This window comes from Xiphophorus hellerii, chromosome 6, assembly GCF_003331165.1.
Source record: "Xiphophorus hellerii strain 12219 chromosome 6, Xiphophorus_hellerii-4.1, whole genome shotgun sequence".
NCBI lineage: Eukaryota > Metazoa > Chordata > Actinopteri > Cyprinodontiformes > Poeciliidae > Xiphophorus > Xiphophorus hellerii.
In genome coordinates this window covers 22,814,444-22,828,363 of record NC_045677.1, presented here as the reverse complement: position 1 = coordinate 22,828,363, position 13,920 = coordinate 22,814,444, and the positions used below count along the sequence as shown (strand labels likewise).

General features: G+C 37.9%; 1 protein-coding gene across 11 annotated transcripts in view; it reads right to left on the bottom strand.

Moving 5' to 3' along the window:
- The window catches only part of LOC116721851 (receptor-type tyrosine-protein phosphatase mu), a 200,052-nt gene that overhangs the window by 89,837 nt on the left and 96,295 nt on the right, over positions 1-13,920 (bottom strand). For all 11 annotated transcript variants that reach the window (XM_032565856.1, XM_032565855.1, XM_032565857.1 and 8 more), the window contains exons 8-11: positions 10,916-11,224; positions 8,610-8,719; positions 4,236-4,437; positions 2,988-3,090 (exon numbers count right to left, since the gene is read on the bottom strand). In XM_032565856.1, the coding sequence (XP_032421747.1) occupies positions 2,988-3,090; positions 4,236-4,437; positions 8,610-8,719; positions 10,916-11,224 (724 nt within the window). The remainder of the gene's footprint in view (positions 1-2,987; positions 3,091-4,235; positions 4,438-8,609; positions 8,720-10,915; positions 11,225-13,920) is intronic.

Below are 13,920 nucleotides of genomic sequence, written 5' to 3'. Positions count from 1 at the left end.
TTTGGTACGCTCTCCCTCCATTGGTAAACAGTTAAGCAGCCCAGTGTTCTAATGAGTAGAAGCTCCAATTTTCTGAGCCTCTGTTAATTATAATTAGAGCTCTGTAATTACTCTGCAGAAAGAATGGCAGCCTGGGTAAGGCCATCTGAATTGTACCTGTGAGAAAATTAAAAACCCATCACTCTGTCTTACTTGCTCGGGCTTCCACGTCTGGTGCCCGGGCATTTATCTGGACAGCTGCACATATGGTAAACATGAGCTGACAAGCCTGACTAAAGATCTCCAGGCTGTAATCTTTAAAGGACCCACATGAGCTGATGGTGTAAAATTGAGTTTTACAGCAAGCCCAAGTGTTTGTCACTCTCCTTTAAGGCGTTGTAGAGCACTGTGTAGAAGCGAGTTTACTTGTTATCCTAGCGTTCTGTAGTAGTGATTGGCAAAAGTACTTTTCTATCTCAAATCTTTTTCGCATTTTGTCACATTATAGCTACAAATTTCAATGTAGTTACTGGGGTTTAATGTAGTAGACTATTATACCGTAGCACATTGTTGTTAATAATAAGGTGAAAGGATAAGGATGCATGGTCTCCAAACAAATATACATCTTAAAAGCATCATGACCAATTGTATCAGAACCCAAATCATTTGTAGAATCATTTCTAGAAACCCCTTGCATCCAGAAACTGAAATTTATATTATTTACTTTATTGTTTAGTTGATACACTGCAAAAAACAAAATCTTTAAAAGTATTTCTGGTCTAGTTTCTAGCGCAAATATCTTAATACACTTGAAATAAGAGTAACCTTTCAGCAAGATATAAGAGATTGTTTTAAGTAAGTAAATCCTTACTATTGAAGTAAAAGTACCTGTTCCATTGGCAGATTATTTCACTTGTAGCAAGGCAAAACTGTCTTGTTATAAGTGAAACAATTTGCCATTTGAACAAGTACTTTTTTCCCAACTTTAAGGAATTATTTACTCAAAACAAGCTCCTGTTTCTTGCTGAAAAGTTACTTGTAAGTTAGTTTTGTCTTATTTCAAGTGTGATATTTTCACTACAAACTAGACCAAAAATCTTTGGTAAGATTTTGTTCTTTTCAGTGTACCGACAGATACAAGAAACCTATATTAAGATAGTTTTCTGTACAAAGATAATCTGTCTATATCAAGCTATATTATAGCTAACATAGACAGTTGGTCTAAATAAAAAGTTGATGTCAACAGTAAATACAATAAAATGACAAAAAATATATAAAACAATGCATTTACAACTACTGAATCAAATATTTGACAATAACAACAATGTTGTTTAACATATGTGAGGAAGAGATAATCCACCACAAACTGGATCTTATGTACCATATTAGTTTTTCAAAACAATAATCATTCTGCTCTTAAAGAATGGTTTAAAGAAAATTAGGACAGTCCCTTCTGGTCTCCATTGTTCTTTCCTGATTCTTAGTAAAGGAAGGGTAAGCAGATGGCTGCAGTCACATGGTACACATTTAAACTTTAACAATGGTCCCAAAATATACCCTCATAAAATATCTAAAAAATATAACATGTTACAGTCTCACACAAAAACCAAAGAAACAACACTCTTAAGCTGAAAAAAAAACCTGATTCAGAAAGAGAGAGCAGAAAGTTGTTTTTCTCTATTTCTGTATCACTTAAAGGGGAACTGCTATACTTCGATTTGGGTCTGTACTGCTTCTAAAAACAGTCCAAGCGTTTTTTCTTTTTTTTAAAACAACATCCAGTCAGTTTTTGGTGTCTGGCAAATGATCCATTTCAAAAACTTTCAGAATATAACATCACAAATCAACAGATACTGCCCCTCAGTGAAACCCAGCCCGTTACCTAGCAACCCCAGTGAAGCCCAATCCATCACCTAGCAAAAGAAGCTTATTTCTATCATGTTTGGTCAGCTGCTTTTACCGCTGTATGCGCTGTACAATGGCTGCTGGAAAAGACAAATCTTTCGTTGTTGACTTACCATCCAGAAACCATTTGCTGTATTCTTGTTGGTTGTGCAGGAGGTTCTACTTTTGCCTCAATTATACAACTGAAAGATCGACAGTTGTATAATTCTGCATATGTTTGCAGTCATTTTCACATGTCAGTGTAAATGCTGAATTGGAGGGCATGGCCAGCAGCAATTTATTTGGATTTAAAGTGATAAGAGACCCAAACTAAACAAAAGCTCATCTTGAAAGGAGATCTAAAAAGGCAGAAATGACCAGACCAGACTGAACAGATGTTTTTTTTAGCACAAATCTGTTATACATCTTACAGAACTGCTAGTTATATAAGATATGTGATCCCGTATGCAATGAAGTCAAAATAAATGTATTTTCTTTGACTGTGCTGACTAATTAGTGTGCATAAAATTGTTTGTGATTGTAGTGTAACCCTTTTTCAGTTCATTTTTTAAGCTGATTGATCCTACTGCTTGCTGAGGTAAGATAACATCACACAAAATCTGCCCAATAACCCCTGCCAGACACCTGCAGGGGCCTTCATGAGCCAAAATAGAGGCTTTTTATGCAATAAACTGGCTTTTAAAAGGAAACACCTGCTGTCTTTCCTTAATAATGAGTAATATATTCAGTACAAAGCAGGGTAAATTCCCTCACTCCCCCAGAAGCCTGTGGTGGCTCAGGGTGGGCAGCGTGCTACATGAAAGACACATATAGGAGAAAGATCCTGAAGCTAGCCTTGGCTGCACCAAGCTTTGTTCTCATCTTCAAAGGCTAGGCTTTTTTCTTTTTTTTTTTTACAGGATCAAAATCCACAAACAAATAAAGCTCAGATGTGTACAGTAAGGCGCTGAATTCTCTGGTAACTCACTTTCACGGAGGGGTATTGATAAAAACAAGCTCTTTGATAATTCTTAGGTTGCTGATGGTGGTTCTGAGTTTTATTGTGTTGTTGTCTTTTCTTCACACTGCGATGTATCGTCCGTGTCGTTATTGTGGGAGCCTACCTGACGGGTGCACCTCTGCTCTGTGCGGGTTTGAGCAGCACAGTGACCGTGTTGTCCGTCTGGTTCAGAGAGGTCTCCTGGTCGTAAGCTGGCATAGAGGGAGCTAAAGTAAGATAAAAACAAGCAGAAAGGTTTGTTCAGAATCAAAGTTTGGCATGTGAATTGGATGAAAAAAGGTTACATTAATGTTGTGTACTGTAAATTCATTCAACACAGTGATGTAGTTACATTTTTCTGTTAATTTTGATGAATCTTTGCTATCAGAAAAGATTTTGAAAAATGGGTATTTTGATTAAAAAAACGCAAGACTTCAGAAAAGTACATGGATTATCTAAATAGTTGGGGGACAGTCAAGTATGTGACCATTTGCTCTGAAATTGTATTACATAAACCTTTTATTAAATGGACATTGCATTTTATGAATGTAAGCACTGTATTTTAAGTCTTGTAGTACTCATGTCACCTGCCTTGGAGACTACAGCTGAAAAGCTACATTGACAGGAATGTTAACTAATGTGAATATTCTCTAAAAAGTCCCTTTTACTGCTTGGGCATCCTTCCACTTAACTTTCCAATAGCTAGCTTTGAAACAGAGCATACAGATTCTTTAGCAATGAATCCATCGCTTGACAGTATTGGCCATATCTTACAATTTCTGCATTAAAAACTGTTTATACTGTTTATTTATTTGTACAGAGAAAATGTACATTTCATTAACCTTCTTAAAGGAGAGATGCATTGTACCAGATTATAGAAAAAAATCTTATTTCCACCTGCAGTCCATGAACAGGTTGAAGTAATCAAGTATGACTTAGCAGGTCATGAAGTGGTGAAAAACCAGTATATAAACTAATTACATACATGTCTGATAGTTCATTATTCAACCCGTGTTTTATATTTTTTTTGTCAGAGAAACTGACAACAATTTTTAAAAAAAAGACAAAGATGCTTGAAATGTTGCTCATAAAATGTATATTTTATGAGTTTCATCTTAAGTAAATGAACTACTGTTCTATTCTAATTTACTGTGCTAAACATGTAATAAAAAGAAAATTATTTAAGTCCACAATCAGTTCTGTAGAAGAACTGTTGCTATGTTTAAAGCAAGTTGTAAGGATTTATGTGTTGTCCTATCAAATTTTATCTGCAAATGAAAAAAGAAGTGCATGTTTAGCATCTCCATCAGAAGTGAGTGTTGCACAATATATTCTGCATTAGTGACACCAGGACTCCATTGACCCTGCTGACCTGAAATTTTGGTGGTGAACTGGGTTATGACAGGGGGGCCGTAGCCCTTGGCTGTGCTAGCGCGCAGCGTGAAGGAGTACGTGGAGCCCGGGTAGAGGCCCGTGAACACGTGGGTGGTCTCGTTGCCCAGCTTCACAGCCTTCCCGCTCTGGTTGGAGAGGTCCAGCTCGGGGTCAAAGGAGCTCACCGCCTTATAGGAGATCTAGCATTAAAAAAACCCAAAAAACAGAGAATAGTCTTTTAGTTGCCCTGGAAACTCTGGGTTTTGCTTCATTTGTTTGCAAGAGAGGAAAATCTAAATTGGCAACACAAAAAAATATCATGGATTTAAACATGAATAATATGACAGTATTGCTATGGTACATGTTCAGCATCTTGGCTCATAAATATCAGCCAACTTTAACAACGTTAAGCTGAGCTTTTTCAGTTGCATGACCCCCAAGTTTAGATTCACCAAAGATCTGCAATAGCAGAGAAACATGAGCAGGAAAATGTGGTTGAAATTAATCTTCTCTACTATGTTATTTATTTGAACGAATTCAATTTGTTTCACACGTATTTAACAAGTCAGACTACACCGCAGGATTGCTTTGTGTAAACTCAGCCTGTAAAAGATTTTTATGCATGTACGAGTACGTATGAAAAAAAAAAAAGAAGCAGAAATGGCCTGTGGAGATGGGGACTGTAAAAGTAGTGACATGTTTTCAAGGCAAAGATGAATCCCTGCTGGTGATTTCAAAGAGAGACCAAATACTCTAATGTATTTCTCCTCCATTAATAAACACAGGGCACTCTGGAGGGAAGCATTAAGGTGAGTGTTTTTGTTAATATCCATTTTGAATAATTCTAAAGTCCTACTTTAAGAAAATGCCTCTGCATGTAAAAAGAAAACCTCCATTATAATTCCAATTAAAGGACACAAAGGGAATCTGGAGTGCTGCATAATTTGTGTCCATCAAGTTTTGAAATGCTTCAAGGCTTTCTCATTTAGTCTTTGTCCGTGAAGTGAGTCTGTGATGCCAAAAACCAATATCATAACACTGCAGGCAGAGGAGTTGGAAATGACTTGTCGACACTGGGCAGGTTTTCACAATCCTAATGGATCTGACAGGAAAAAAAGCTGCAGAATTATTTGAGCAAATTAATTTGGGGGGCTGATTTGACCCGATACATCACGCCATTTCATTTAGCTGGGCTTACATTTTTCCAACCTGAGGGAGGTAAATGTCCAATTCGATGGCTTTCATAACACAAATGATTTTACCATCCCTGAAATACTTAAATAGGGATAAATTTTGAAGAAAACAAAATGACATTGTTAAGAAAATCTATCCAAACTCATGGAAAAAAGCAAAATGGGAAACAGATTGTGTTTGTAGAGTGTGGAGTAAGACAATCCGAAAGAGAGCAGCTGAAATTATGAATACAAAGTAACAGTGCAAGGATAGTTCCAGCTCACAAGATGAAACAAATACAAAAAAGAGATGAGATTTTAGAAACAAATTTGGATGGAAATCAAGAACTAGTTTTTTCCTATTACACATACAGTAAAAATATCAGGGATAACAACCTGGATTTTAAATAATCTATAGTTAGTGTTCAATAGCAGTGTCAATATTGCTGTTTTCAATTTGTTCCCTCTTTGCAATTGTATCACAGTAGCCCTAATTTAAAAAGAGCAAAAGTTTCCATTTACACCACAGGTGTCAAACTCCAGTCTTGGAGGGCCCTGCAACTTTTAGATGTGCATCTGTTGCACCACACCTGAACAGAATAATTAGGTCATTAGCAAGGCTCTGGAGAACTGATCTACACAAGGAGGAGGTAATTAAGCCATTTCATTCTAGTGTTTTGTACCTGTGGCACATTTAAAACCGCAGGACAGCGGCCCTTAAGGACTGGAGTCTGACACCCCTGATTTACACAAACAAAATATTTCATCGACTTATAATTTTATAGACTGTACTAATATTATGCGATATAAATGTACACTAAAGTATAAAAAAAGGTTTTGGGTTCAAAACCATTAAAGTTTTCAAATCATGGCGTTCCTGCCAAAACACAAGCATCTCTGAGAAGATGAAGGAAAAAAAAGATAAATGGAGCTAAAAAAAAAAGACATTTGGATGCTGCACAACACTCAAGACTGGAAGAAAGGTTTACTAGAACAATCCTAACCAGACAGGAAAGCTATGAGATAACAGTTCAAACTCCCTGGGCTCCGTGTCCTGCAGCTCTTAATGGTGAATCTGTTAGAAAGCCGCCTGAATCAAAACATTAGGAAGACAGATCTGTATTTAAGACTCCTGGTTTAGACCAGAGCAAAGTCATGAATCCAATTTAGGATTTGCAATAAAACTTAAATATTTATGTTCAGAGACATTTTCCATGAAATTTGCATGTGTTTAAGTTTATTTTACAAAGAAGACTGGGAAAAGAAGATCAGTGTCTGGACTGTGAGAACCTCACAAAAACATATAACAAAAGACTTGGAGATGTAACTGCAGCAAAAGTTGGTACCAGGAGGTCAGAGGGGCTCAGTAGAAATGCAAAATACCCTTTTCAGATTATTTCCCTTCCATTTCAGTTTTAAGGTGAAAAAATAATACACTTGAAATGGAACTTTACTTCTTTGAACTTCCTACAAACACTTATGTTTGCAGCAAACAGCAGTTTTTCCCAACTGTTTTAAGTTGAAGAATGATACTGAAAGTACAGTAAGCCGCTCCTGGTTTATATCAGCACAACTGACAAAGTTTTTTTCTTACATCAACCAGATCACAGAGCAATACCTGGAGCAAGCTGCTGGCTTGGTTACAATCTTCATCTGCCATCCTCTTTTAAACAAGATGATGTGAATATTAGCAATATATTTCCTCTAAAATAAAAAAAAGAAGGTTGTCAGTGTATTAAAACCTCCAAATGCCATAATGTCAGTGACTTATAGCTCTCTCCATATTTTATTATGTTGTTAAAGCTTTTAAGACAGAGATTTAATTGCACCACATGCATATTATTATAGCCTGGGGTAGGTGTTTTATAATGTGAAGCATATTTGCCCTGAGATAAATATGAGAAAACCTGACAGATCACCAGTGCAGACCATGTGGCAGGCCCTGAATGCTTTTACCTGCACTCTGAATTTTTCACAAAGACAAACAGCTGAAACATGTTTCTCTAAAAGCAATTACGCGCGCAGCAAACATGCATTCTTTGTTTTCCTGCACTCTGCCGACACGCCGTCCCTGCTATATAACTGCGAGGAAGACACAACACTGCACTGCACACTTGAATAAACATAGGCTTACAGAGAATATTTTATATCTGAGTGACCTGATGGCGAACCTGTCTGTCGGGGAAAGTGGCATACGGAGGAGCACAGTTTACATTTCTTTCACTATTTAATCTGCCGAGCTTGTAAGAGGAGCATGGCTGTCAGACTGGAGCAAACGGTGACAAGAGGAAAGATCGACCGAGGAGAATCAATCTGTGGGAAAGGCTGGTGGATTACTTCCACCTTAAGTTGGTTAAGGTCAGTGTGTACATATCATACACCGTAAGTTTCTGCTGAGACTAAATTATCCATGAGTAAAGAGGCTCCTGGACAGAGTCTTTCTGTAATGAACTGTGCCGTGTTTACCATGTATTTTAGAAACCGCATTTTCTTTTGAAGTCAGATTAGTCTAGCAGGACAAAAGGATGAAGTTTGTTACTAAGATTCAGAACAAGCCTGTTCCAAAACTACAGTGCATAGAGAAGTATAAGCCTTCTTAAAGAACAGCAAGCAAATTTTAATATCAGCCAAAAATACCACAATGCAAAAGGCAGTTTTTGAAATATTTCTTTCATCACAAGAAAGAGAGTAACTCAATTCAATTTGGGCCAATCTTAAAGGACATTTTCCCCACTTGTCCTGTATTCTGCGCTTTGGTTGTTTTGCACTTTAGGTCATTCTCACTTTTTAAAGACATGTCAAAAACCATGAAAGTACAAAATGGTGTCTGGTCAAAGGAGCAAAATCAAGCAGCAAAACAGTTTGTATGGTAAACAAAGAGAATAAAACACGATAATGAACCAAAGTTAATGATAGAAGAATCTGAATCTATCATTACACTAAGCACCACTAGCAGGCTGGGATAAATCAGCTCATAAATATTTATATTTCTAACCAAAAGCTCCCTAAAAAAATTCCTGCTCATTTATTATAGAGTAAGCCAGCAATCAACTTATTTAACTGGTGCCAATTTACAAAGTTAAAATCCAAACATTGGATTTCAAAATTCTCCAGGAGGCGTTATAATTAAAAAAACTTTTGACAACGGTTTAGCACATGATGAAGTCAGAGTTCGCATTGTATCTTTGGTGCTTTCGTACCTCAAACTGTGTGATGATTCCGTACGTCTGCGCTGGTTCTCTCCACTTCAGGATGATCTTCTCCTCGTAAGGACTCCCCTGGATGGAGTCCAGAGGAACAGCTCCTGGCACTGTGGCGGGAAACACACAGACATGTTTGTTTTTTACAAAACTGGAGGTAAAAATGACTTTTTCAAGGTAAAAAACACTTGAGTTGGGTTAAATTTAAGATTTCTGTCTTTAGTTTGTCTAAATTGTAAATAGAATAACTTTATATAGCTTTTCTCCTCCCACTGATTTCAATCTGTCAATAAAAATTCTTCTAAAAATTCATCAGCCTTCTTGTTGTTGACAATATAGGAATCAGAGATCCACCAATGAGATATCCAGAAGTTGGAACCATAAATGCATAAGTTAAGAGCATCTACTTTAATTAATCTTTTTTCAATTTATTCATATCTGACTAAGTTGTGGGGGAAATTGCTTGCTGGACCAAAGCGTCACAGAACATACAGAACATTTTTCCTCCGTTACTTTCTTTATAGCAGTCCTCCGAAGAAAAAAACAACAACATTTGAATTGGTTAAAATCAGAAATGGCAGGTCAGACGTGAGAGAAAACGTAGAACTGGTAGCAGTAAGGTAAAGTCTGATCAGCTCACTTGAAGCAAACAGGGGTATACCTTTCAGATGCCAGAGGAAAGAGAGAGAATTTTAAATATTCACCTGGGTTTATTTTTACTGAAACAATGTGTCAGAGATCTGCCTCTTTAACCCCTTGTGTGAATAGCTTTCATTCTGGAAGTGGGACAGAATGATGAGGAGACATTTTATTTTTCTCCAGGATGTATCTTGAAGAACTCAACAACCACTACACCCTGTCTGTTCACTCTTTCCCACGGGGGCCCAAACAGACAGACACCCAAAGCAGTCAGATAGCAAGAAACAGTTGCCACTTTTAAGTTTTCAAGCTGAGATATCTGAGCCAGACATGACTCTCTTTTCGTCATCTGAGCTTGTTTGTTAGCTATCAAGCGGCCAGCGTTCCTTGAGACTTCAATGGAGTTCATTTCCTGTGTCTGCTGAGGCAACACAGAACCTCTTTCATCTTTGAAGGAGGTGCAGCAGCAACACAACACGCTAGAGTCAAACTGGAGAAAAAATATGGTTAAATCATCTCAACAACCCAAACTGCGTAGACGGCTGTTTACTGTGTGGCAATTATTTATTCTTGCTCGTTAAAAAAATTTGTAGGCACGTTTAATGGAAATGGTGAATAATACAGTGGTATCGTTTGTGTAAGTTTGGTGAAAGTTTCTTAATTTTAATGGCTTGAAACTAGCAACAATAACACAAACTTACAATTTTAAAAATCATAATTTATAGGTTGTAAAGAGTAAATGTGGCTTATACATTCACAAAAACATCTGGATCTAATATAATTGTCAACAAATAAAGAATACCATAAAAATCCACAACCATTGTTTTTGTAGCTGCATAATAGATATTGTTGTATTAACAAAGCAGCCTGGAATGAAACAAACAACTCTGTTATTTCCTATGGCTCTAAGCAAGGCAATACCTTATTATGTATCTGTTGTGTATAATAGGAATGGGATTATCATAAGACAAAAATCTTGAGGAAAAGTAGAGTAATTCCAGAATAATGTCTAATATGGTTTAATTGATATCTAAGTGGATCAATTACTCTTAAGTCCATAAGACTATATGGAGTTCAGTTATACTAATGTCATCTATTATATTTACCTATTGATTTTGAATACTTTAGCAGTAGGTTTTTTTTTCTTTTAGCAAACTTGACCTCCCACCCCTTCAGGTTACATGCTCATTTAGCTAGCCTGAAGTTGGCTGCTTTAAAGACATGGCCATCCAACTGTATGTTTAAATCAGTGCTGGAAAATCAAAGTGACTTCTCAAATATTGGAAAGTTATGATGGAGCCGCCATTTACAACCTTGGTTTACCTGGATGATGGTAACTTGATTTTAAGAGACACATTTTTCATGTTAAAATGGTTTCACTATCTCATAATTTAGCAAAAATATCTTCATAATTCAGGGTTAGTTATCAGTTTATAAAAAGTATGGAACTGAATGGAGATTTATTTAAGCATTATTCATGTGTGCATAATGATGAAAATAATTAAAAAAAACAGAATGAGAAACATCTTTATTTTTAAAAATAAATATCTGAACAGAGGGAATACTGCTATACAGACTTTCATATTTTAATATAGCTACTAATAGAAGTGCTGCTACCACATGAGTAGTAGTATACTGTTGTATACAGATGATTTTGTTTCACTTACCATCTTCATCCGTCTGAACCTCCAGCTCGGTGCTCTCCTTCACCCCCTCTGGGTTGTGCAGCACCAGCTTGACGCTGAGGTTGGTGAAGGGCGTCAGGTTGTGGATGGTGTGCTGTGGGTCACGGCTCTGGGCTTCATAGCACACCTCCTCCCTGGTCTCCTCCTTGCCGGCCACTCTGGAGCGGTACTGGACGGTCAGGTTGTAGCTGTGGCAGCGGGTCACGTTGTAGCCCAGCGGTTCCCAGCGGATGGTCACCTGTCTGGACTGGATGTCCACAACCTCCAGGCGCCGCGGGCCGTGCATGGGTTCTGGGGAAAAGGGAGAAAGAAAGTAGTGTGAGCATGCACCATGACGACTGATAATAGGAACTAAAAGACAGGGCAGGATGTATCTGAGGAATAAAGCAGGAATAAGATATTAACCAAGAAAAGAGCTTTTATTCATATTAAACATATTATATTTCATCTGTTTGTGATTCGATGCCTCCTGCAACGTTATTAACTTTCAAAGCCGTTGCATTTCTGAAAAGCCTGAGCATTGCCAAATCCCATCACCGTTGCTAACTTGGTCTCACAGAAGCGCCACTCACCAAGACGCCACAGATCTGTTGGTGGAAACCCCCAGCAGGAGGTGTATCATCCCTTCAGAGCCTGCTGGCTGCCCGCTCCTTTTGCCTTTTCCATTCCATTTTCCATCTGGCCCAGTGGCGGTCAGCTATTAGCACCACACTGATACAGAGTCAGCCAGCCTGTCAGTCCAGGCAGGAGACAACAACCCGCTGCCATCCTATCACCTCTAATCACATACGCTCCGTGTCTCCTTGCCTTTTCTCTATGGCTTTTCCATTTTTCTCTTCCTTCCTTCTCCTCCATCTCTCTTTTCTTTCCATTCTGTGTTCAGTTATCATCTCATTCCCACCCCCCCGCTACCTCTCCCAGCAGTCCAAGAACTAGGTAATGGGATCAATTTCCATTCCAGGTTAAATTTGCAGTCCATTTCTCTGGAACTTAACACTTTACCACCTATTAGGAAGAGCCAGGGCTCAATTTCCCCGTTCCCCCTAGAGACACAGTCCAGCGATTCAGAGGCACCCACGGCAGCCATGTTTAACATTCTGGAGGTGAGTTTTGAGGATTGGGGAGAAGGCTAGACCGGGCTCGAGCTCCAGCCTGCTCCTCGTCTCTACAGGGGCTTTAAATGTGAGCAGTAATCTGCAAACAAGATAGACAGCTTCAACTGTTCCTGCAAAAGGCTTCATTTTCTGAAAGCACCTGTATCAACTGAGAGCCCAGTTGAGGAAAAGTCCCGACAAACGAAGCCTTTCAACTGAAAGTGCAAGTTGGAAAGACGAGAGCTCCTCATTGAATTAAAGATTGAACACTTGTAGATTTCACAAGGAGAAGACATGATATCTCTTGTGCTTTTATAGAGCAGATGAAATTAGAGGGGAAGGAAACGCTGTTAAAGACAGATCGGGAAGAGATCTGAACACGCAGCGTTATAGAGAACGGAGCATACGGCGAGGAGGTAGATGAAAAGCATCCTTCCCAAAGCAACACTGCAAGAAATGCTCATATAGATCAGCAAAAAGTGCAACAAAAGGGAGAGAATTTTTACTTTAGAGTTTTATTTATGGATAAAATGTTGACATCAAGTTCCCATTAATAATCAAGTTGTAAATCTGAACTTTAGTTGTGGCATTTAAAGCAGTTTTTATAACCCTTAAACCTCTGCAAATTTTGTCACATCACCACAAACTTCAATGCATCTCATTGGGATTTTATGTAATAGACTAACACTAAGCAGTGCATAACTGTAAATAGAATGGTGTGAGTATATAATCAGCCTTTTTAAATCTAATATAAATACAGACCAGTACAGCCAAGTGCCTCCAGAAATAGAAGAGTCAGCCTGTACATATTGTAATCTCTTTATAAATCCATCTGTTCTGTAAAGTCCTCAGAAGAAATAAAGATGTGAAAAAGTTAAAAGCAGGTTTAGGTTATGAAACAACATCCCAAATTTTGAACATCTCACATGTTCAATGCATTTACTGGAAAAGGAAATAAATCTGTATGTCAAAACCTTAGACAAGGGCCGCATGATTCCAAGAAAATATTTAATTGCTTAATTTGAATCATTTTATAATGTCCCAACAACTTCTGGCTCTTTAAGCATCTCGTCCACTGCAGAAATACATGTGATGTGAGAAATAAGTTAATGCCAAATACCAAATGTATTTATATTAAAAGCATAAAATATTATATTCTAACAAATACTTTATCAAAGCCGTAATTAGCAATTGCGATGCTGCACACACTGATTTTGCAATGGCAATTGTGATTCAATTCATTGAACAATTTTACTTTGAAGCTTCTCCGGCTAAATTGGGCAAAAATCGGAGAGGCAACCCAGAGGTGATGCATGGTGGTGGTAGAATCATGGTATGGGAATGCTTTTATGCAGCAAGTGCACCCAAACTGGTGTGAGTCCATGGGAAGAAGGGTGAAGCCAAATAAATACAGGGCAGTTTTGGAACAAAACTTGTTAGAGTTTGGTCAAGGCTTTAGATTTTTCCTTTCAGTGAGAAAACAAACTTAAACATGCAGCGAAAATGATGTTGGAATGACTTAGAGCACACATTTTGAAGAGCTAGAATGGCCTGGCCAAGTTGCAAACCTGAATCCTATTGAGAACCAGATGTGGTAAGACCTGAAAATTGATTCTCAGAGATGCTCTCAATCCAATCTAACTGCTGGAGCTATTTTTCAAAGAGAGATTGGCCAAAAGATGTACAAAGCTGGTCAGTCACAAATCGTCAACTGTGCCAATGAATGTAATCATTCCCATTTAATCATACTGAAATATGAAGAGATTTTTCCATAAAACTGGCCATAAGCAAACAGGCCTCTTTGAGTTGATTGCAATGCTGGGCAAAGCCATGCAGAAAATAGAAGTTTAAACCCTTTTATTTGTGGAACTATCTGTTGGCTGCACCCAGTAG